The following is a 27,083-nucleotide window of genomic DNA, read 5'->3' as shown; positions in this document are numbered from 1 at the left end:
TTACTTACACAATGAATAATCTTCAGAGAACTCATCAAGACAAACAGGGCAAGTGTCTCCCAATTTTATCGGTCTTTTAGAAACGACAGTGACGTTTTGAAAAGACGTAGCCTTACGCCTAGGAGCCGCAATTCTCTTGGCCGGATTCCGTTGTCGAGGATATAAACAATCTGACATCTCATGAGGCAACAAGCCAAGCTAAAAGGAAATATTCCAGGAATATAAGTTTTGAACACAAATATAAATTAATTGGGATTCTAAAATACTATTATTAAAGACATGGTAAAATAATTCTTTTTTCTAACCCTTACATATCGAATCCTTGTCGAATTATAATTCCTTATGAATAATAGGTCGAATTATTTTACAATAAAAATTATACAATTATAGTGGTTAATGATTTGATAATTCTGGGTTCTGATTTCGTTGAATCTATACCTATTCTTGTATCTACACCTAAACTTGTAAGAAGAGAACGCCTACTGTACGAAACAGTTTTACTCCAATAATACTTGTCATAAATACCCTTTTTTCTTCCTTTCTGAGGAACATTTTTTCCGTACAGGTCTCAGGTCTCTCATTATAAGTTAACAACTGGGGCCAGCCTCCGTGGCGCGATTGGTAGCATCTCGGTCTTTCATCGGGAGGTCCCGGGTTCGAATCTCAGTCAAGCACGGTATTTTCACACGCTAAAAAAATTCCCATTCATCTCATCCTGTGAAGCAATACCTAACAGTGGTCCCGGAGGTAAAGAAAATGTAATAACTGGCGATTTAATAGACTGTTGATTGTGTAGATTGATGGAACAGCTATTATTTATAATTTAGAAAAACATCGTTTTTATTGCTTTGTACGAAGTAAAGGAAGTATTGTGATCGCGAAAAATTTCGGTTTCCAGATTTCAACGGAAATATACATTTTCATCATCCCTGAATCCATTTTGACTAGTCTAGGCATGACATCTGTACGTACGTATGTACGTATGTTTGTACGTACGTATGTATATATCTCGCGTAACTCAAAAACGATTAGCCGTAGGATGTTTGAATTTAGGACTGCAGTAACACTTAGTTGTGCATTTCCCCTTTTGATTGCAATCGACTGAACCAAAATTGTCCATAAATACCTATTTAATTTGTTTATTAATAAATTAAATAAACATTTTCAGTTTTTCGCCATTAGTGGCTTTATTTTTAAATACATGTAAAAATAAAAAGCATCTTTAAGTAGCTGAGGAAAGTTTTCATAAAAAACTTCTCGGGTACTTTTTTTTACGAGCAAAACTAAGCACGCTAGCGAATTTTATAATAAGCACCAAAATAGAGCTGTGACAGAACAACTTGGAAACTGGATTCTTTACCTTATCGTGCACCGTAAGTGTAAATAGATAAATTAATAATTTACCCATAATTTCTTAATTTTGGTCGGAGAAAAAAATTTTCCAGAGCTTTTTTATGAAAAATTGTTTTAGTTTTCTACTGGTGTTATTTATTTTTTGTTACAGGATTAAAAATAAATAAAATATTGACGAAAAACTAGATATGTTTTTTAAAAGGGCACGTTTTTTCCACGAACAGTAAAACATTTGCAAAAGTTTGCAAAATCAATCAAATCTAAGGTTAAATATTGATTACTGACCTATTTTTGTATAAATCTACGAAGTTGCATTAAAATATCTATTAATTACCTTTTTATAAAAATTTTTTTATAGCGTCATTTTCATGTGTTCACGAAGTATGCCATTTACTTTCTAAAACCCATTGAAAAATTAAGTACCGTATTTATTCGAATACCCCTGCACTTTGTTTCTTGGAATTGGAGAAAAGAAATAAGAGTGCGGTGCTTACTTGAAACATAGCTTTTGGCCAGGATAATTTATGTAAAGTAAACGTTTTCTTAGAAGTACCTACATTCAATCACATAAATATAGTTACATTAGGCTTTCGTTTATCAATATCGGATGCCGCTTATACAGAATACATACTTAATTATTAACATCCTGTTCATATCATCGATAGGATTCTGTATAGGCTGCATCCGGTTCTAATGATACTACAGTTACAGTATCAGTTACCTATCGTCGTCTTGTCTATTCGCCATAGTCCATTGTACTTTTGTATGTGTGGACGATTATGTGCATTTTATCTGTTTAGTTTATCTTGTAAAGTTTAATACGCTGATTTATTTTAATTACGGCATTAAAATTAGTACAAAAGGACAGCGTCTACGATCTTTTACAGTAAATGAAAAACTGCGCGTTATAGAAGAGCCTGAAAAAAATTAGAAATCGGGCGGCAGGAAAAAAAATTTGACGTAGATAAAAGCTGCATTTGAGACCGGCGTAAGAAGAAACAACTTCTGGTGAAAGGCACTGGAAATAAAAAGGCTTTTCGTGGCTTAAAACCAAAATACACAGACATAGAAAAAAACTGTATGACTTTGTTATGGAAAAAAGAAAATGCGGTTATGCTGTCACGACAGAAATGTGTCGATCATATGCTCGTGAAATCGCTAAATCATTGAATAAAGTTGATTTTAAAGCAAGCCGCGGATGGATAACACGATTTTTTGCACGAAATTATTTGTCAATAAGACGAAAGACGACCGTTTCTCAACGACTTCCAGACGCTTATGAAAAAAAAATTACATTTTCACAAATACGTAATAAATCTTAGAAAGGATAAAGGCTATTTGCCTTCTCAAATAGGAAACGCTGATCAAACCCCCGTGTATTTTGAAATGCCATTTGACAAAACCGTAAACAAAAAAGGTGAAAAAAGTGTTACGATGAAAAACAAAGTACTTCTGATGGATCAAAATTACCTCCGTACATTGTTTTTAAAAGAAAAACTTCCTACCGTACAGGTAAATGGAGTTATTATCAGAGCATAGGAATCAGGTTGGATGGATGAAACCTGAATTTTAGATTGGATCAGGTGTGTATGGCAAAAGCGATCAGGAGATTTACTTAATAAAAAAAATACTGGTATGCTAGTAATGGATAGTTATCGGGAGTACGAGTGATAAAGTGAAAGACACTTTAAAAGAGGGTATGACAGACCAAGGACATGACGGATTGACATCTCTATTGCAACCACCAGATGTCTGCATTAATAAATCGTTCAAATCTGCATTAAAACAACTGTACAGTAAATGGATGGCTGATGAAAATTTCTTTCTCACGCCTACAGGAAGAATCAAACGCCCAGATTTTAACCGGATTTGTGTTTGGATAAAAGATGCTTGGGAAGTTATTTCCACGGAATTAGTAAGGAAAAGTTTAAAAAAATGCGGAACATCTAATGAACTTGATGGTAGTGAAGTGATCACCTTTGGCAGAGCGACGTGGAGACTACCGGTAACTCTTCTACAGACATTGACAGTGACAGTGATTAATTAAAAATAAAATCCCATATTAAAAGTGTATTGAAATTATCCTTTTCAACGTGATACTTTCTTTTCGTTTTACTGGCCTACTGAATCTGAACTAAACTAGTACTTACGGTAATTAATTATTAATTTAATATTAATATTGTAATTTAAATGAACGAACTAAATGCTTTACTTTCTGTATATTTTCGTATTTACGTATATTTTATCATATCTGTTGCACTTTAAAATACCGGTATATACTCGATTTTTTTTTTTAGATTTTCGGTCCGGAAAATCGAGGTGCGGGGCTTATTTGGAGGCGGGAGGTACTCGAATAAATACGGTATTTAAAAAAACCGTCTCCGTCACCTTAAAGTACATGTTAGATGGATTTCAAAAGAAAGGTACCTATGTAATGGGTACCATGATTCGACTTCTGGAATTTCGACATATCTTCGTGTTTCACATCCCCCAGACTTCAAAACCACCGTCAGCTCAAAAGTTTATATATACATTTATATTATATATTTCACTTTCTTGTGGAAGGATAACTGCCGCAATTTTGTACCAGTCACTTTCAAATTGATACATAAAATATAATGACCCAAAATCGCGACGAGTTCGTTAATGGGGAAAATCGGACCATGGAGGTGGAAATAGGGGGGGGGGGGCTTTTTCGAAAAATAAAATATCGCTATAACTTTCTAATTAAGTAAAATATCGAATTCGTTTAAAGATCCTAATATTTTTTTTTTATAAGGACCTAAAATTTATCTAAGTAAAGTCTTTTGATATCACCAACCATTGGTCCAGAAGGTGAAAAAATGGGGTTTTGAAGACAAGAAATATCACACCTCTCTTAATAGGCTCAACATTAAGTCATTTAAAATGGTTGTTAGTCCTCAAATCATTACCTAAAACATTTTTCTGAAACAATTTTTGATATGACCAACCCTTACGTCAAGGGATGATCAAAACCAAAAAAAAAAACAAAATATCTTATAAGTAAAATATCGAATTCGTTTAAAGTTTCTACTATTCTTTGGATAAGGGCGTAAAACTCATCTAAGTAAAGTTTTTTGATATCACCAACCATTGGCCAAGGGAATGGAAAAAGTGGGGATTTCGAAGACAAAAAAAATCATACCTTCCTTAATAGGCACAGTATCGAATCGGTTTAAAGTAATCATTAGTCCTGTAAACATTACCTAAAACCTTTGTCTGAAACAATTTTTGATATGACCAATCCTTACGGCAAGGGATGACCAAAGTTTTGCTAGAATTGTAGAAAGATGGGGCTTGTCGTATGCTAAACACGTGAAACTTTTTTCACATCCAACCATTGTCGTATTGAGTAAATTTGAAATTTTTCTTAACTTTAAGGTGGAAATCTCTTTTATCCCCTACTTAGCACCTGTGAAATCTACCTCCGCCTTCCGGCGTGCCGAAAGTTTTTTTTAACTTACAAATAATAATTAAAAATTTATATACTTGAAAAGACAGATTTAATAATGACTAATTTTGAGGGTTAGCTAAAATATCAAAACACTGTTCTAAAAATATGGATATTCAAATGTTGATAAATAAACAATTAAATAAGATATAGAACTATCCATCATGGAATGAGTAGATGGCAGTAAGCTCAAGAACAGAATGCTATATTGACTTTTCATTTTTTACATTTTGTTTATTTTTATAGGCGTTTTATCAACACCTGGCAAATTTTCACAGTTGATAGCTGATTTAGTCTTGGGTCTCATGAATCTGTACCTTTTTTAATTATATCTAATAGGAACAGAGTTTAGGAAGTTTATTTGTTGCGTACTCTCGAAATACACTACCTATGTATGACAGCGCTACAGTGCGATTTTGTTGTTTATTGTAAAATTCGGTAGCGCCCTTAGTTTCGTTTGTAGAAAAAATTATCCGGGAAGTTATTTTGAAAACCTTCCTCAGCTATCTATTGATGTTTTTTTTATTTTTACAAGCGATTAAAAATAAAGACACTATTTGTGAAAAACTAAAGATTTTTCCTAATTTGTTAATTAAGAAGTTAATCGCGCATGTCCGCTAGGGAAAAACGTTTATTCTACATACTTTTCCGTACCCGAACACAATACTTACTTTACTTCGTACAAGGAAGTAAAAACATTAAGTAAATAACCTAAAACTTCTTTTTCTAAATTTCAAGTCGTATATATCAGATATAATGTCTATATCGATTGGCATTGTCTATGACAATATTGATTTCCTCAGACAGTTATTGTGTGATTTTATTACTTACTTGTACGAAGTAAAGGAAGTATTGTGATCGCGAAAGATTTCAGTTTTTTTATTTCAACGGAAATATTCATTTTTTCCATCCCTGAACCCATTTTTGTAGTTGTTGCGTGATGTCTGTACGAACGTACATATGAATCTCGCATAACTGAAAAACGATTAGCCGTAGGATGTTGAAATTTCGGATTTACGACTGTTGTAACATCTAATTGTGCACCTCCCCTTTTGGTTGCAATCGACTGGACCAAAAGTGTTCAAAAAACCCAAAATCCCAAACAATTTAGATTTTGAACTTTTTCTTAACTGCAGCAATAAGCCCTCATTGAGAGCTTTTTAACGATATATCATAAGTGGTACTTATTTTCATTGGTTCCAGAGTTACAGCCAAATAAAATTTTAATTAATGAAAAATTTGCATCTTACAAGGGAAAGGCACATCGGTTCGAATCAGACTCCATCTCCTTTTTTTTAATTTAAATATATTGATTTATTAATAATTATTAACCTTTCATTGTAAAAAAAATTTTACGATGAATGTTGATGCAATAAAAAAAATAATAAAAAAATATATCAGAAGTTTTTAATGAAATAAAATTATATGTACTTTTCATTTTTTTTAAATGTGTAAATGTAATTGAATAGGTGTACAAGGAAGCCATGTGTTGACCACATCAGATTTTTAAATATTATGGAACTAATAACATGTAAACACTCCCGGGACAAAACAAGTCTGAGGCAATTATCTTATTCAGGCAATCAGTAAGATAATATATATTATCTACCACAACTAATTTGAATCGGTTGTTATAATTTGTAGCTCATGAACTTGAGAACAGAAAACAAGTAGACATTGTTTATATTAAGATAATAAGTATTATCTTACTGATTGCCTGAATAAGATAAGGTAATTATCATGGCTAAGCAAAGATTTAGAAATACTATATATATATATATATATTATCTTACTGAATGTAAAATACAATCATAACTTTTGTAATTAGTTTTAGAAACTAACTGTAAAAAATATTTTACGTGATATGCAAATGAATCTTTTATAATATTTCAAAAGAGATGCTCCCTCTATGAATCATGAGATATTGCTGAAGGTGAGGCGGCTTGAGTAGTCAATGATACAGAGTAGCTGGACTGAAGGTGCAACCATATTGGAGAGGTATCTGTCAAGAGCCAGACTAAGGAATGATTCCTCAAAGAGGGCAGCAGCTCTTTCAGTAGTTGTTAAGGGCTTAGGTTAGGACAACTTAAACAGCCGTATCAACATCACTCAATCCTCTGAGTACTACACGGTTGAAAGCAATGGAAAACTACAGCTACTTTTTCCAAGAAACTGTAGCTCTCTGCATTTTCATAAAACAAAGATGGAGGCGCCTTCCTTGGTAAAATATTCTGGAAGTAAACAAGTCCCCCGTTTGGATCTACGGGTGGGGACCACTACGGAAGAGGTCACCAGAAAACTAAAAAATAATATTCTACAAGTCAGTGCATGGAATGTTAGAAGTCTAAAAAAGGTTGGTAGATTAGTAAATTTAAAGAGGGAAATGGATAGGATAAATGTAGATGTAGTAGGAATTAGTAAGGTTCGGTGGGAAGAGCAAAATAACTTTTGGTGAGATGATTTAAGAATAATTAACTCAGCTTCAAACAATGGGCAGGCAGGAGTAGGTTTCATAATGAATAAGAAGATATGGAAGAGAGTAGAGTATTTCAAAATGTATAGCAATAGAATCATTGTAATAAGGATAAAATTGAAACCTAAAACAACAAAGATTGTTAATGTCTGTATGCATACAAGCGCCCATGATGATGATGAGGTAGAGTGTGTATACAAAGAAATTGATGAAGCAATTAAACACATAAAAGGGGATGAAAATTTAATAATAATTGGAGATTGGAATGCAAGCAATGGAAAAGGCAAGGAAGGAAATATAGTGGTGAATACGGGCTTTGCAAAACGATTGAAGGAGGGGATCAACTTCTAGAGTTTTTCACGAAGTATACTTTAGTAATTGCCAACACCCAGTTTAAAAATCATAGTGGAAGAATACACACATGGAAAAAATCAGGTGATACTGCAAGGTATCAGATAGATTAAATCATGGATAAGCAAAGATTTAGAAATCAACTCATCCACTGCAAAGCTTACACTGGAGCAGACATTGATAGGGACCATAATTTAGTGACAATGAAATGTAGATTGGGGTTTAAAAACCTGAAGAAGAGGTATCAGATGAATCGGTGAAATTTAGAGAAGCTTGAGGAAGAGGAGGTAAAGAAGATTTTTGAGGAGGACATCGCAAGAGTTCTGAGTAAAAAAGATAAGGTAGAAAATGTAGAAGAAGAATGGGAAAAAGTTAAAAAGGAAATTCTTAAAACAGCAGAAGCGAACTTAGGCAGAACAGAGATAACTGGTAGAAAACCTTGGATTTCAGATGATATATTGCAGCTGAATGGGATGAATGTAGAAAATATAAGATTGCTATAAATAGTGAAATATAATATATGAATGCTATAAATATTATAAACAGGAAGTCCAAACTAGCGAAAGAAGAGTGGATTAAAGAAAAGTGTTCAGAACTGGAAAGAGAAATGAACTTTTGTAAAATAGATGGAGCATACATGAAAGTTAAGGAAACTTTTATGGTACATAAATTAAAATCTAATGTGTTAAACAAAGATGGTACACCAACTTATAATATGAAAGGAAAGGTTGATAGGTGGGTTAAATATATTGAAGAGTTACACAGGCGAAATTAGTTACAAAATGGTGTTATAGAGGAAGTTGAAGAGGATAAAAGGGGAGAAATAGTACTGAGATCTGAATTTAAGAGAACAATAAAAGATTTGAATGACAGAAAGGCTCCTGGAATAAATGGAATACCTGCAGAATTACTGTGCAGGGCAGGTGAAGAACCAATAGACAGATTATACAAACTAGTGTATAATATTTACAAAAAAGGGGAAGTTCCATCAGACATCAAAAAGAGTGTTATAGTCATGATACCTAAGAAAGCAGGAGCAGATAAATGTGAAGAATACAGAAGAATTACCTTATCCAGTCATGCATCAAAAATCTTAACTAGAATTCTGTACAGAAGAATTGAGAGAAGCGTGGAAGTGTTACGAGAAGAACAATTTGGTTTTAGGAAAAGTATAGGGCATAGGAAGCAATTTTAGCACTCAGATTAATAGTAGAAGGAAGATTAAAGAAAAACAAAGAAACATACTTGTTATTTATAGACCTAGAAAAGGCATTCAATTATGTAGGCTGAAATAAAATGTTCAGCATATTAAAAAAATTAAAGTTCAAATACAGAGATAGAAGAACAATTGCTAACATTTACAGGAACCAAACAGCAACAGTAATAATTAAAGAACATAAGAAAGAAGCCGTAATAAAAAAGGAAGTTTGACAAGGATGTTCTCTATTCCTGTATTTTAATTTTGACATAGAACTAGCAGTTAATGATGTTAAAATACAATTTAGATCCAGAGTAATAGAACAAGGTGAAAAGATAAAGATGCTATGATTTGCTGAGCTATAGTAATTTACTAACCGAGAGTAAAAAAGATTAAGAAGAAACAATGAATGGCATTGATGATATCCTGTACAAGAACCACTGCATTAAAATAAACAAGAACAAAATGAAAGTAATGAAATATAGTGGAAATAATGAAATGGACCACTGAATAAATAGGAAGAGAAAAGATTATGGAGGTAGAAGAATTTTGTTATTTGAGAAGTACAATCACTAAAGACTGACAAAGCAGGAGTGATGTAAAGTGCCGAATGGCACAGGCGAAAGAAGCCTTCAGTCAGAAATATAATTTGTTTACATCAAAATTCCTCCTCTATGAATCATGAGACCTTGCCGTTGGTGAGGGGGCTTGAGTGCTCAGGGATACAGAGTAGCTGGACCGAAGGTGCAACCATATCGGAGAGGTATCTGTTGAGAGCCAGACTAAGGAATGATTCCTGAAAGAGGGCAGCAGCTCTTTCAGTAGTTGTTAGGGGCGTGAGTCAGGACGACTTAAACGGCCGTATCAACATCACTCAGTCCTCTGAGTACTGCGCAGCTGAAAGCAATGTAAAACTACAGCTGCTTTTTTTCCAAGAAAATGTGGCTCTCTGCATTTTCACATAGCAATAATGGAGGCGCCTTCCTTGGTAAAATATTCCGGAGGTAAAATAGTCCCCCGTTCGGATCTCCGGGTGGGGACTACTAAGGAAGCGGTCACCAGAAAATTAAAAAATAACATTCTACGAGTCGGAGCGTGGAATGTTAGAAGCTTAAAAAAGGTTGGTAGGCTAGAAAATTTAAAAAGGGAAATGGGTAGGACAAATGTGGATATAGTAGGAATTAGTGAGGTTCTGCGGGAAGAGAAAGGCGACTTTTGGTCAGGTGATTTTAGAGTAATTAACTCAGCGTCAAATAATGGGCAGGCAGGAGTAGGTTTCGTGATGAACAAGAAGATAGGGAGGAGAGTGGAAAACGAGAGTTCAAAACGCATAGCGATAGAATCATTGTAATAAGGATAAAATCAAAACCTAAACCGACAACGATTGTTAACGTCTATACGCCTACAAGCGCCCATGATGATGATGAGGTAGAGTGTGTATACGAAGAGATTGATGAAGCAATTAAACACATAAAAGGTGATGAAAATTTAATAATAGTTGGAGATTGGAATGCAAGCATTGGAGAAGGCAAGGAAGGAAATATAGTGGGTGAATACGGGCTGGGCAAAAGGAATGAAAGAGGGGACCGACTTATAGAGTTTTGCACGAAGTATAATTTAGTAATTGCCAACACCCAATTTAAAAATCATAATAGAAGAATATACACTTGGAAAAAGCCAGGCGATACTGCAAGGTATCAGATAGATTATATCATGGTTAAGCAAAGATTTAGAAATCAACTCGTTGACTGCAAAACTTACCCTGGAGCAGACATTGATATCGACCATAATTTGGTGATAATGAAATGTAGATTGGGGTTTAAAAACCTGAAGAAAAGGTGTCAGATGAATCGGTGGAATTTAGAGAAGCTTGAGGAAGAGGAGGTAAAGAAGATTTTTGAGGAGGACATCGTAAGAGGTCTGAGTAAAAAAGATAAGGTAGAAAATGTAGAAGAAGAATGGGAGAATGTTAAAAAGGAAATTCTTAAATCAGCAGAAGCAAACTTAGGCGGAATAAAGAGAACTGGTAGAAAACCTTGGGTTTCAGACGATATATTGCAGCTGATGGATGAACGTAGAAAATATAAGAATGCTAGTGATGAAGAAAATAAAAGGAACTATCGGCAATTAAGAAATGCTATAAACAGGAAGTGCAAACTGGTGAAAGAAGTGTGGATTAAAGAAAAGTGTTCAGAAGTGGAAAGAGAAATGAACATTGGTAAAACAGACGGAGCATACAGGAAAGTTAAGGAAAATTTTGGGGTACATAAATTAAAATGTAATAATGTGTTAAACAAAGATGGTACACCAATATATAATACGAAAGGTAAAGTCGATAGATGGGTGGAATATATTGAAGAGTTATATGGAGGAAATGAATTAGAAAATGGTGTTATCGAGGAAGAAGAGGAGGATGAAATGGGAGAAACAATACTGAGATCTGAATTTAAGAGAGCATTAAAAGATTTAAATGGCAGAAAGGCTCCTGGAATAGACGGAATACCTGTAGAATTACTGCGCAGTACAGGTGAGGAAGCGATTGATAGGTTATACAAACTGGTGTGTAATATTTATGAAAATGGGGAATTTCCATCAGACTTCAAAAAAAGTGTTATAGTTATGATACTAAAGAAAGCAGGGGCAGATAAATGTGAAGAATACAGAACAATTAGTTTAACTAGTCATGCATCAAAAAACTTAACTAGAATTTTATACAAAAGAATTGAGAGGAGAGTGGAAGAAGTGTTAGGTGAAGACCAATTTGGTTTCAGGAAAAGTATAGGGACAAGGGAAGCAATTTTAGGCCTCAGATTAATAGTAGAAGGAAGATTAAAGAAAAACAAACCAACATACTTGGCGTTTATAGACCTAGAAACTTTCGATAACGTAGACTGGAATAAAATGTTCAGCATTTTAAAAAAATTAGGGTTCAAATACAGAGATAGAAGAACAATTGCTAACATATACAGGAACCAAACAGCAACAATAACAATTGAAGAACATAAGAAAGAAGCCCTAATAAGAAAGGGAGTCCGACAAGGATGTTCCCTATCTCCGTTACTTTTTAATCTTTACATGGAACTAGCAGTTAATGATGTTAAAGAACAATTTAGATTCGGAGTAACAGTACAAGGTGAAAAGATAAAGATGCTACGATTTGCTGATGATATAGTAATTCTAGCCGAGAGTAAAAAGAGGTATTGCGGCAAATAGATGAAGAAAGTAGCATTTGGAAAAATATAGTTAAAAGAAGACACAGACTTATAGGCCACATACTAAGGCATCCTGGAATAGTCGCTTTAATATTGGAAGGACAGGTAGAAGGGAAAAATTGTATAGGCAGGCCACGTTTGGAGTATGTAAAACAAATTGTTGGGGATGTAGGATGTAGAGGGTATACTGAAATGAAACGACTAGCACTAGATAGGGAATCTTGGAGAGCTGCATCAAACCAGTCAAATGACTGAAGACAAAAAAAAAACATCAAAATTAATTTAAACATCAGGAAAAGATTTTTAAAAGTATATGTTTGCAGCGTAGCTTTATATGGAAGTGAAACTTGTATGATCAGAGTATCTGGGAAGAAAAGATTAGTAGCTTTTGAAATGTGGTGCTAAAGGAGAATGTTAAAAATCAGATAAAGTGACAAATGAAGAGGTGTTGCAGCAAATTGAGGAAGAAAGAAGTATTTGGAAAAATATAGTTAAACGAAGAGACAGACTTATAGACCAGTAACATATTAAGACATCCTGGAATAGTCACTTTAATATTGGAGAACAGGTAGAAGGAAAAAATTGTGCAGGCAGGCAACATTTGGAATATGCATAACAAATTGTTAGTGATATAGAATGTAGGAGGTATACTGAAATGAAATGACTAACACTAGATAGGGAATATTGAAAAGTGCATCAAACCAGTCAAATTACTTAAGACAAAAAAAAGAGATGTTCAAAGATAATAAAATCCATTATTTTATTTTACGTTAATCAGACTAATTGAAATTAGTAGGGCATAAACTGCACTAATAATGTTGAACTCTCATTAGGCAAAGTAGTTTTTGTTTCTCAAGAGTGGATAATTTTTACCTTTTAATTGCTACCTTAGAATTAGATACAAGGAGTAATAATTTTTTTTTTTTATATTTAACTATGAGGTGAATGTGTATCACACAACAAATATATTATAATGATATCTAAATAAGGTAATCTACCATCTGCCTAATACTCTCTACTCTTGTTATTTTTAACCTGTACAACATATTTGTTTTCAACAGTTAAAAATTACTTAAATTTAACATTGGTTTTACAATCCAATCGAATTACATAAATACATAAAAGATAGATCTATAACAGATTGAAAACAATTAATAGAAATTTAATTTTCGTTGTTTAACGGTTAATTAAATTCATTACAATAGATAGAGTTGTATGAAAATACCTCATAGTTTCTTGTAATTATAAATGGTAAAACATATTATTGTTATATAAATGAATTAATTACTTATACAAAAAGAAATTACCTTTTACAAAAGTTGTTGGTTGACGAACCATTTCGTGTTGTTATAATCGATTTATTATTTAAGATGAACAAATTATTAAGCAAAAATATGAACCGGTCTGTCTCAAGATGTTTACTAATGATAATCGGAGTACATCGTGGGTCTTCGGCATACTTCGGCATCTTTACTTTTAACTTCAGTATCTACGGAATGACATCACGTTGCCTAACGTTCTGTATAACTATGCGTCGATTAAAAACCAAACCATACCAATACAATGTTTTTGCGCGCTGCAAGCGTTTAAAATATAAAATAGTTTTTTAATCATTAAAGGTATTCAAACTGTTTTATAACATTAAATTATCCAACGTACCAAAATCTTTTACAACTAATTTGTACTGTTCAAATAAACTTTTATTTAAATTTTAATTAAACTTTTATAAGTTTTTATCCATTAATAATTTATAATTTTTATAATGAATAATGTTTTAACTCCATTTAAATAATTAATTAATTTTTATTTTATTTTCTAAATTTTTTTAAAAATCAAAATAAGTAAATTTGTAAGAAATGCTTACGTATATATTTTCTTCAAAGTTTTTTTATATGTTGTGAAAAACCTGTTTTAATTTTAACCGCCGGAACCACCGTTAGGTATTGCTTCAGAGGATGAGATGAATGACAGTAGCGTGTGAAAATGCCATGCCTGACCAGGCATGGCATTTTCACTCGTATTTTCACCCGCTGGTCCCGGGTTCGTATCCCGGTTGGGATTCGAACCCGTGAACTCCGGATGAAAGGCCGACACGTTACCACTCGCGCCACGGAGGCCGGCAAAAAACCTATGTTTATCTAAAATAAAGTTCACGTTAAGTGTTCCTGTGTATGGGCGGGTTAGAATTTAATAATTCAGACGGGTTAACCATTTTTTATTAACTTTTTTTTTATGGTGTATTTTTTACAATAATATGGTGTATCAATACAGTAGTCAAGCTACAATATTAATTCACCGGGTTGATCTAGTGATGAACGTGTCTTCCAAAATTAGCTGATTTGGAAGTCGAGAGTTCCAGCTTTCAAGTCCTAGTAAAGGCCTTACAAGTTATTTTTACAAAGGCAATTACTTTCATACGGATTTGAATATTAGATAGTGGATACCGGTGTTCTTTGGTGGTTGGGTTTCAATTAACCACACATCTCAGGAATGGTCGAACTGAGACTGTACAAAACTACACTTCATTTACACTCATACATATCATCCTCACTTATCCTCTGAAATAATACCTGTACGGTAATTCCCGGAGGCTAAACAGGAAAAAGAAAGAAAGCTACAATAGTGATTTCATTTTTTACCAGCATCTTTTTTCTTTCATATTATTGCAACTAGTTTATACAGAGTGTCCCCCAAAGAAGCGGAGAAACTTTGAGGATATGTTGTATTGGTGAAAATAATTAAAAAATTAATATAAACTAAACTAAATTAATATAATATGTCTGGAAACGATTCATTTTCGAATTACGGCAGCGAATTATTTCGCCCTGATTTCAACTCTTCTAATAAAAAAAAACCTACCGTAATTTTTGGAATCCTAATTAAGGATAGTTGATAGTTTGATCTAAATTAAGTTGATAGTTTCTTATGTAATTTGAGCTGGGAAGTAAGACATCCGACGTGAAACACAAAATTCGGTGTCGAAAGATAAGTTATTTTTTTAGTTTGTAGTTCAATAACTTTGTTAAATTACTAATAAATGCGGAAGATTTAGTAAATAACTTCTAAATCTAGCAAAATCTTTCGCTAACCGTAACTCGAAAACAAAGTGTTTCCAGACCTATGTTTATGTGAACTTTTTTCATTATTTTCACCAGTGGAACATGTCCTGAAAGTTTCTTCGTTTCTTCTTGAAACACTCTGTATAAAAACAATTAAACTGATCCACTTAATAAAGGTGCCGTAATGTTTACCCCATAAATTTAAATTAATATTTTTAGTAATTCTGTTTAAAAGATATTTTAGCGATTCTTTTTGCCAAAATTATTTTTGTCGCTGCTATGTATATATTGTAATGCAACGTAACTATTCATTATATATACAAATTTATCTTTTACTAAACAGGTGGTGTTAATATTTAGAATAAAATTTTAAAAAAATAACAAAAGAATAAAATTAAATACTATATAAATTTTGTTTAACAATAACATAATTTTTTAAATTGACTAAATCTAATTTATTTTTTACTTTCTTCTTTATAAAATTACGACAGCTCCAACGTTTGGAGAAATTGGGGCTCATATCTAAAATCTAATATTGATTAGAGATCTATGCGTGGTCTTATGTTTTATCAGATGTTACATTAAAAGCTATTCTAAAAAATAGTTAAAACATTTGAAAAAATATTACTCTGAAGTATTGTTTACAAAATTTTAGTTACAATCAAAACCTAGATGACCGTTTCAATATTTATACAATCATCTTCATAGACAAAGCTAGAAAAGTAAAATTCAAATAAGGAAATAAGTATTAATAAGAAATAAACAGTACTTAACGAAACCTTATTAAGCGGATATTTTTTTTTCTTTTAAATAAATTACGAATTAAAAATATAAACAATAATTGTCGTCTTACGTAATCCAGATAAAAGGCGTAAGTTAGTTTAAGAACATCTAAACTATCGAACCTTCAAACTTGGATTGCCTTTTTCTTCGCTTTCGTTTTCCTGTTTAGCCTCCGGGAATTACCGTTCAGGTATTACTTCAGAGGATGAATGAGGATGATATGTATTAGTGTAAATGAAGTGTAGTCTTGTACAGTCTCAGTTCGACCATTCCTGAGATGTATGGTTATGTATGGTATAACCCGGTAGGTTATATTCGGATTGCCTATCTCACATTTAAATGCACGCCTCTTTTATAGGTTGGGTTGATAAAAAGTATATCAAAAAACATAAAGACAATGAGACTGTTAGACCAATCAAAAAATTATTTCCCACTACGAACAAATTTAAAGAAGGGAATTTTTAAAGTTATAAAATTTAATATTGCTATGATTTAAAATTATAATAAATTTAAAAATTCTAATAACTTGTTAGGTATTAGCCTCTTCGTTCTTCAACAATGAAGCTTCTCTAGTATTACTAATAAAATAAGTTTTCTAACAATTTTTTGCTTGTACGAAGTAAAGGTAATATTGTGATCGCGGATAATTTCGGTTTTTGGATTTCAACGGAAATATCCATTTTGACCATCCTTGGATCCATTTTGATCTCGCAAGTATCTCGCATAACTCAATAACGATTAACCGTAGGATGTTGAAATTTCGAATTTAGGACTGTTGTAACATCTAGTTGTCCACCTCCCCTTTTAATTGCAATTGACTGGACCAATAGTGGCCAAAACGCCCAAAATCCAAACAATTTGGAGTTTGGACCTTTTCTTAGCTGCAGTAATAAGTTCTCATTAAGAGCTTTTCAACCATATATCATAAGTGGTACTTATTTTCATTGGTTCCAGAGTTATAGCCAAATAAAAGTTTCATTAATGAAATATTTGGATCTTACAAGAGAAAATTCGACTTCATCTCTGATTTTTATTTCTAACTCTTTTATTTAATTTAAATATATTGATTTATTAATAATTATTAACCTATAATTGTAAAAAAAATTATAATAAATAATAATTCAATAATAACAATTTAATTTAAAAAAATATACGAAAAAATATTAAAAGTTATTAATAAAATAAATTTTTGTGTACTTTTAATTTTAAAAAAATGTGTATATATAATTTAATAGGCGTACAAGGAAGTCATATTGTGTCTACATCAGATTTATACGTATATTTTCTAAAACTATGCCTTATTATATGACCAGTTTCACGGCTATGTTGTGTTATAGCCGACGTTTTCATCTTCTACATTTGTGACGAGTCAAACGCTACTTCTATAGATGTATAACTATTTACTACTGTAGGTATTTCATTTGGCGTGTGGAGAGATAGAGTGCTTACTGGCCAGATCAATGGTTGTAGACCTTTTCCACCTTCAGTGAGATGTTTGCCATGGTAATTATAATATTTTAAACTGATAAACCTGCAGTTAATATTTTATCTTATAAATAATAATATTTATCTTATTTTATAATAGATCTATTTATCTTATTTTGTAGGTACATTTTGTAGGATTGCGTGTTATACTGTAAGTATTTAGTCCAATGCAATTATGTAATATCTCTAATTTAACTTCTAATAAAAATATGTAGTTTTTGAAAATTTAAACCTTTAACATTTATATCGAAAGCAAAAAAAAACTATTCCTGCTTTTCATTAATCAATTTTTAATTTCTCTGTGGTCAGACCATTATTTATATTTGCTAAACTAGAAATCCAATGAAAGGTAGGTGAATCTTACAATATAATTAGACAAAACTAAATCTAATTGTGCTATATTCTTATTAAGTTAGTACTTAAAAGTATCGAAGCTAATCTTATTCCTCCAATAACATTATCACCTACTACATAAAAAATCCATATTCCACTAAGAGAAATTCCAAAAAAATAGTTCTGGTATTGACCGATTCCTTTCTTAACAGAAGCTTAGATTATAGTCGATAGTTATAAAACATACACTATTACAGGCTACTAAATTATAAGACATTCGGCAATTTCCGGATGGATTGTATCTCATCCTTTCTTCCAAAAGGATATTGAGATTCGAATCCCGATCAGGTATGAATTTTTTTTATACCGAAGAAAAATCTTATTGCAAATTCCCTTCCAGAAAAAAATATTTTTAACATGTTCTGCATCATTAGTCAAATATGTTTTTTTCTGGACAGACTCTCATTCATTTCATAAGAACGCCTGAACCGATTTGTATTAGCAGGATAAACCCTTGTTAAAATTAAGAATAATAAAAATTTTTACAGACCATTTTTAGAACCTTCATTAAAACGCCTGTAAAGTTTCAAAAGAATCGGTATGACAAAGAGTGAGTTATACTAAATCAAAGCGTATACCTCTTTGTGGGACACAATATATATATATATATAAGACTTATTTTACTTAAAAATATTATTTTTATTAATCTCTTGGGTTAACCAATCAACTATACAAATTTTTTTTTTTTTTTTTAATCTCCGCGTCCACCGTTAGGCATGCTTCAGAGGATGAGGTGAATGATTTGTAGCGTGTGTAAAAATGCCATGCCTGACAGGGATTCGAACCCGGGACCTAAGGATGAAAGGCAAAGACGCTACCACTCGCTCCACGGAGGCCGGCCAACTACACAAACTTATAAATTAAATACACTACGTTTCAGTTAAAATTTTCTAAGCTTCCTCATATGTACCTATATTGTAATAATTAACTAATATAATAATAATTAATTAATGTAATAATTATGTAATTACACATTCCTACACACTTCAAACAAAATTCTGTTACATGCTCATGAATATGATGTGTGTATAAATGTGTATTGTCACCTGAGGAAACTGAGAATTCTAAGTGAAACGTAGTGAATTTAATCTATAAGTTTGTACAGTTGATAAGTTAACCCAAAAGATTAATAAAGATAATATTTTAAAGTAAATTATGTCTTGTTAATATAATTAATTCTATCCAATCAAGAGGAACATAAAGTTAAACAAATTACATTTAAGTTAACATTCGTGTGTATATATATATATACACACGAATGTTAACGTAAATGTGTTAATGTTATATCACGTGATCAATATATATATATACATTTTAAATAAATTTTAAAACAAAATTATATGTAAAACTGTCACTCGCATGCTCTTTAACTATCCTATATTAAAGAGTCAATTTTTTTTTTTTTGGTAGTCATGTTTTTTAATATTCATCTCTTGTTAGGTAAATAGATCTAAAAAAAAAGTGCTCTGAAAACTGTATTGTGTTTTTTATTCCAGAGATTTACATCTACTGAAAAAAATATATTCATTGTTGTATTTTTCGGTACAATATGTGAAAACAAAGGAATTTTAAAGGTATAAATAAATAAAATTATATTTTATTGTTGGGTACCCTAACATTTTATAGTTTAGTCAATAAATTTGTTGTTTCCAAAAACTCCAGTATAACTTTTTAATTAAATTAAATTTGTAATTGTTTAAAGGAAAGATTACCAGAAGAACAATTATGTAGAACGTTAGAAAAAAAATAAGGTGCTAAGTATAAAGTTCTCAGATGAAGTGAGATTAAGACTTCGCAACAGGTGGGGGAAAAGGAAGAGTGTAGTTGTGCTTATATCTCCTACTCTAAGGCTACTACTTATTAAAACCCTTGAAGTTCATCGCACCGTCTAAAACACTAGACATACCACTTACCATCGTCTCCTTTCCAACTCTGATGAAAGTGATTCAAATTAGCAATTTTTTATCTCGTTACAAGAAACATCTTACACTTTCGTATAATATATATATATATATATATATATATATATATATATATACTTATATATATACTTATAAAATGAAAAACACTTACGTAAGAAATAGGCGAGGTTTAAAAGAATTTAACAGTGATTACTAATTAATATATGTGCATATATTGTATACTACATTCTGTATTTCCTCGCGTAGTACATCCTATTAGATCCTTATTTAAGGTCTGATTTCTTTTTTAAATTAACACATGAATTTTTTTATAATTTCAATTTATTTTAGTTATAATAAAAATTAAAGTTGTTTTTTAAATATTACATTTCAGCAAATAATATTAAATGATAGAACTTTTATAGCTGCATAGAAATTAAAATTAACGATACATGAGAAAACGCATGTAGTAGACACTTGACAAGAGCGACATGAAATATTTTTGGAAAATCTGAAACAAACACTAGTCTACTGTACAATACTGAAAGTCGTACGTAGTAGACGGTGAAATAAGCGATATAAAATATTCTATAAAAATTTGATCAAATTTAAAAAAAATCTCATCTGGTGATCATTAGAAATAAATAAATTCTAATAAATTTGAAGAAGGATTTGTAACCTTTTCTTTTTATCTTTCCTGTGTAGCCTCCTGTAATTACCATTCAGATAATACTCGTACTTCAGAGGATGAATGAGGACGATTTATGTATGCATGTAAATGAAGTGTAGTCTTGTACAGTCTCAGTTCGATCATTCCTGAGATGTGTGGTTAATTTAAACCCAGCCACCACCAAAGAACACCGGTATCCACGATCTCCGTGTAAAAATAATTGACTTTACTAGGACTTAAACGCTCGAACTCTCGACTTCCAAATCAGCTGATTTGGGAGCACTCACCACTAGACCGCATTCACCACTAGACCGATCGCCACACCACTCCCTCCGTTCTGAGCCCTGAGGGGCTTCACCGAAGGTCGTCTTTAGGTCCACTAATTGATTACATCTCATAGTCGTCAGGCCTTGGTTGGGATGCGACCGATGTAAATGCCTCGGCAGGCATTTGCATCAGTAAAATAAAAATCAAATTTTGCCTTCACATAGGCCTCAAACGGACATCTTCACATCCAACCTAACATGATTCCCTCAAACTAACTGACCGAAACGCGGAAGCGCGAACCCCGCGCCTAGTCCAGATTTGATAGCACCGTTCATGACTGTGAATGCCACAAGTGTGTACAACATTACTCTTGTACCAGATGACCCTAATTGTTAAATCTGATGGCATGTCGAACTAAACCGGGGTTTAATTGGTATTTCATATTTGCGTCATTAAAATATTATTTTCTTCTTGTAACTGAATTACGTGTCTCTAAGTGGTCAGTAATTGTTCCTTATAGGAATCCGCAAAAGCCAGGAATTAAATTTACGTTTTTACTTCCTTGTACGAAGTAAAACATGTATTGTGATCGCGAAACATTTCGGTTTTCATATTTCAATGGAAATATCCATTTTGACCATCCCTGAATCCAATTTGACTAGTTTCAGCGTGACGTCTGTACGTATATATACGTATGGACGTACGTATATAACTCGCATAACTCAGAAACGATTAGCCGTAGGATTTTGAAATTTTGTATTTAGGACTGTTGTAACATCTAGTCGTGCACCACCCCTTTTGATTGCAATCTGCTAAACCAAAAGTGTCCAAACAAACCTCAAAATCCAAAACATTTAGATTTGGACTTTTTCTTAACTGCAGTAATAAGCTCTCATTAAGAACTTTTCAACGATATATCATAAGCGGTACTTATTTTTTTTGTTCCAGAATTATAGCCGAATTATATTTTGATTAATGAACTATTTGGATCTTACAAGGGGAAGGCACATAGGTTCGAATTAGACTTCACCTCCTTCTTTTTTTCTTAATTTAAATATATCGATTTATTATTAATTATTAACCTCTGATTGTAAAACAATTTTTACGATAAATAAAAATTCAATAATAACATTAAATGAAAAAAAAAAATGAAAATATCAGAAGTTATTAAAGTAAAATTTTATGTACTTTTAAAAATGTGTATACAAGGAAGTCATGTGGTGTCCACATCAGATTTTTTGTAGATAGTACCTGGTTATTCATAAAAGACTGACTTTTTCGAAATTCTTTGAAAACTTCATTTTGTGTTTGAAATTCCTTCACTATTTGTGCGGCCGTTGTACTGTGTTGATACAGTAAACCCTTGCTAGTACATAAGTATGTACGTATTTATCATCTGCGGAAGCTGTGTACAGAAATTTTGACGTGCCTCTACATTTCTCGGTAAAAATTCTTGTACAAAATGCTTCTTGTATGGATGGAACTGAATATCCAGATGCAAAATCCGTCATACATTTCTGTCTGACATGTTAAGAAGGGCTTGCAAATGCTAACAAACTAATCGTGGAGTCTGAGCCGTAGATGGCCAACCAGGTGGTTTCTTGTTTGAAGCAGATGCTGTTCTGAACTGCCTGACCGCTTCGTAATCCACCTTCCATGATGGAATGTGTCCATTACGGACGACTTCGAAATGTTGCCGAAACACACGCTGTGAAACTGTACTATATTATGACATGAATATCAGCTCTATAAGAAGACGTGATCAATAATAATGCACGATTTAAAATGAGCCATTGTTTCACTAGTATCTTAAATGTTTGATTTTCGTCGAAGAAAACAGATATTAAAGAACTTAATATAACTATAAGGTATGATTATAATGTATGAGTGATGATTACTTTTTAATAAATTTTAATAGTAAATCGATCAATTTACTAGTTTGTTTTTAGCCTTCGGAATCACCGTAAAGTATTACTGAGATGAAATGACAATTTTTTAGCCTGTGAAAATGCCATGTCTGACCGGGATTCGAACCCAGGATTGCGGATGAAAGGCCGAGACGCTACCACTCATGCCACGGAGGCCGGGACTTTACTCGTTTTAATAAAAAATAATTTAATATTTCGGCTATTACATAGAAGGTTAATTCAATGAAATATACTATTTTTAAATAAAAATTTTAAAAAGCTATAGATGTTTATTTTTTATTTTTCTTACCTGGTAAGAAAGAGGATCTGTAGAAGATAGTTGTAACTTCTTTAATAGAACCCAACATATATGCAGACATAAATCTTTACTTTTTCTAAATTGTTTACAAGAACATGTGTGAGGATCTCCTAGAAGTACCTGTAATGAATTATAAAGAACTTTTCTTTAAAATATGTATTATTATTACCTTAGCATACGGCTTGCTAGTTTAAAGAAAACAAGTTCAGAAAATAAAGTATACATATTAAATGATAAATAAATGTTAAATAAAATATACACGTTATTAAATTTATCTAAAAATTCTAATGTGGACACCACATGACTTCCTTGTACGCCTATTAAATTACACATAGATATTTTTTGCTGCGCTTCATTTAAACTTATTTCAATTGAGAGTGAGATGCGATCCTCCAATATTTTAATAAAGTGAACAATTGCACGATTTTTGAAATATTAGTTTTTTTTAACATCAAACATTTATACAATTATTAATTGAACAATCTTTCCTGAGTATTAGGATAGAGTAAAAGTCCGTTTATTACTCGTATCAGTATTCGTATCTTCGTGAGTTGCTTATTAACAAAGATTTTATATTTCTGTTGTGTCGTACAAACAAAAGTTAATAATAATTAAACGATTCCGTTTAGTGAACTCCTGTATACTGGTAACAAAAGTTAATTTCGACCTAACGGTGTAAATATTCAGTTTTTGTTATTGGATTATTTGATGAATAATCAAAAATGAAAAAGAAACTATCATTCAAGAAAAAGAAAGATAACATGAAGAAATATATCTCAAAAAACGACAAGTATATAAAGGAAGAAAATGTTGCAAACAAAGAAAGAATAAAAACATTAAAAGAAAATTATAAATATAAAGAGGAAGAAAATGTTAAAACGATAAAAAGATTAAAAGAGGATGATAAATATAAAGAGAGAGAAAATTTGGAAACTAGAGAATGTGTATACAGAAATTAAGATCAGAAGAATTATATCAAACCAAAGAACGATTAAATGATTGGCACCAAAAATAAGTAAACGAAGTAATGATCAACTGCGACTTACGGAAAATACTGTCCGACAATATCAGAGGAATAATGAACTAAAAGATAAGAATCTTTTGCAATTTATCAAAGCTCGGGCATATATGCCTCTGTGTATGTTGTTCTTGTGAGGGTCTGGTTTTCAGTCACTCTGTAGTTAACTTTAATAAATATAAAATAAAAATATTAACCGCTACGGAAAACGCAAATAACCATATAACACAGGAAAAGCTGCAACGGGGAGTAGTATTTTATATTTTCAAAAAGCAACATTATATATGTGTATATTATAATTTATATTGAAAATACTCTCATTCTACAATTATGATTAAAATATTCCGTTTGCCTTTACTATAAATAAAACTAAGGAGTCACTGTCACTTACTGGAATTAGGGGTTAATTCTAGACAATTTATAGAACATAATCTAAGCAATATATTCATTAATATTAAACTGTATTTCGAATAAGTTGTATTTTTAATTTAAATCATTATATAATTTCAGGTATTGATGGGTTTTTTTTGGGGGGGGGGGCGAAAAACGTTTTAACGTTATGATCGCCCCGAAAACAAAAATATAAAATCTAAACAATAAAAATTAAAACAAAAAGATAACAAACTAGAAATTAAAAAACAAAATTCAAACTTAAACTAAAATTTAAAATCAAAAAAACAAAATATTGAATACAAAAATATACAACTACTATCACAGCTAACATACTAAAAAATTAATTATAATTTCTATCACAGAAAGAAAAATTGTTTTATATTCAAATATAAAAATATAAAAATATAAATATATAAAAACATCTAAAGAAACTCCGATAGAAGTGTAAAAGACATCTTCTCGAATAACAGAAAAAATAAATATTTAACACAAAAATTATAATTTTAACACTATTAAACGGTATTGGTTTGCTTTTTCTCCCACCACCACCTCCCCATTCGGTCGCCCTAAAGCATAAGAACGAATGTCTATGCCACAAACGGCTACTGAACCTCGAAACAGTTTAGCGACCAATGTCCTAAATAGTTCCTAGAGCTTACCTAACAGCGTGAGCGGACTAAGCTCGGTGCCATACACCACCGGCTTACGTTTCACAACCGCTCAATTGTCAGATATTTACTAAAATTGGTAGGCGCACCCCGTCAACTACTAATAACATATATATGACATCCGTAAATTAAAATTTACTTCGTCTAGACAGCAATTTGCTGCCGCGCCTAGGTCGCTGAATGCCAGAAAGTACCTGTCCACCATATTAAAGCGCTTGGAGCTTTAATTGGCTGGTGGTCAGCCATGTATCTCTAGGTTAGCTTCTCACAGCAGTGCGGTAGGAGTCTTTCACTTAAGTAAACTTTCGCCGAGTAAACTCGGTTGAACATAGTAACCGCATCAAGGAACTCCCGCACGGTCTGACAATGCGTCTCTCGCCACATTGACTCGCTGCTTGTGAGTGGCCATTTTTCCTTTTGACCTCTAAGTTCTAAGGTGGCTCGGTCTCTGGCTCCCCCAAGAGCAGGGCAGTCAAACATCAGGTGTTCATTTGACTGGATCTCCTCGCAGACGCACAGCTCATCAGTTGCCAGGCGGAGCCGAAACAGATATTGGTTATTAAAAGGTATTTAAAATATTAACACGTCCGAAAAATAAAAACAGCTGGTCCAAAAGATCTTTATCATTGCCCAGATTTGATGACTGTTCCTGGCCAACTTAAATTTACGACTCAACGCCGCAAAACGTATGCAGTCTACAAGAATGTGGCGCACAGTCAAGCGGCAGTTGCATCGTACGCATATTGGTTCATTTACTTTTGACATTAGATGTCCGTGAGTGACTCTGATATGGCCTAACCGCAATCGAAGAAGGACTACTTCCTCTTAACAGAGTTTTCTGAAAGACGAATCCCATGACAACACAGTGTTTTTAATGTATCGGAGTTTATTATCTACTGTAGCAGTCCAGTCACCTTGCCACGTTGCTTGAGCGTGTTTTACACAATTGATAGAATCGCATGTAGTAACACGATTGGTGAAAGAAGGTTGACTGCATGCGTCTTCAGCAGCGGTTCATTGCCGGCAATTTCTAAGTGGCTACGTCCAGCAGAAACTCACTTGTGTGTTGCGATGGCTCAACTCAGTGATCGCATTATAGATTTCGGTGACCAAAGGATGTCTAGAGTAAAAATCTTTTAAACCTTGGAGTGAACTGGTATTGATGTTGATTACTGTATTCAACAAGTATTTTTTCTTGTATGGTTAATTTTTTGTGTTAAATAAATCTATTGCTATCAACACATTTTATTGTTCCTTCTTAGTAACATTCGACAGCCCAAGATAATTTTTTTCCCAGTAGTAATCTTTTAAATTTAATTTAATTAATATTACAGTTATTTGAGTAACAGCTATGTTATTTTTAATGCGAATTAAAATTTTTTATACACCCTACGATAATTAATATTACTGCTACCCTGAGTTAATTGTATTATATATATATATATATATATATTATAAATATATATATATATATATATATATATATATTATAAATATATTATATATAAATTGTATTATATATTATATATATATATATATAATACAATTAACTCAGGGTAGCAGTAATATTAATTATCGTAGGGTGTATAAAAAATTTACACCCTATTTAAAGAATTTAAATTTGTATATAAATTGTATTATATATTATATATATATATATATATATATATATATATATATATATATATATATACATATATATAATTTTTATAAATAAAATATTTCTAATTTACCTGAAATGTTTTGCCTTCTTCATCTAATAAAGAAAATGCTGTCGGCCCATTCTGTCGAATTAGAAGTAGATGTGTTACTACGGCCAGACTCTGCTGTTGTCTTATTACAAGTGGGCATTGAGTTCTCCATAGTCTGGACGTCATCTTAAACACATATATTTCACATCGATTCATTAAAACATTCTGATGTTGATAATAAATTAGTTGATCAGCTAGATATTTTTCCTTTTTATTGCATGTTAAATTTTACAAACATAATTAGGATTTTAATTGACGTAAATAAATTTCAATCTTTAAATTTGTTTACCTTTAATAAATTCAAGAAACTTACGGCATTTAAATATGATACATGATTACAGTCTCAAAAATATCTGTACTTTTTTATCGATTCTAATAAAAAATATACTAATACGATTACTATGTTTTAG

At 32.0% G+C, this 27,083-nt stretch overlaps 1 protein-coding gene across 1 annotated transcript; it reads right to left on the bottom strand.

Moving 5' to 3' along the window:
• Positions 1–26,799, bottom strand: LOC142319903 (E3 ubiquitin-protein ligase Zswim2-like). Its single transcript, XM_075357576.1, has 3 exons — positions 26,656–26,799; positions 22,835–22,963; positions 1–198 (listed from the first exon to the last, which is right to left on the bottom strand). The coding sequence occupies exons 1-3, from the start codon at positions 26,797–26,799 to the stop codon at positions 1–3; spliced, it is 471 nt and encodes a 156-aa protein (XP_075213691.1).
• Positions 26,800–27,083: the final 284 nt, after the last annotated feature.

Source organism: Lycorma delicatula, chromosome 2 (assembly GCF_047948215.1).
Source record: "Lycorma delicatula isolate Av1 chromosome 2, ASM4794821v1, whole genome shotgun sequence".
Classification (NCBI taxonomy): Eukaryota; Metazoa; Arthropoda; class Insecta; order Hemiptera; family Fulgoridae; genus Lycorma; species Lycorma delicatula.
Note: the sequence above shows the minus strand (reverse complement) of the source record. Positions and strands in the feature narration are given on the sequence as shown.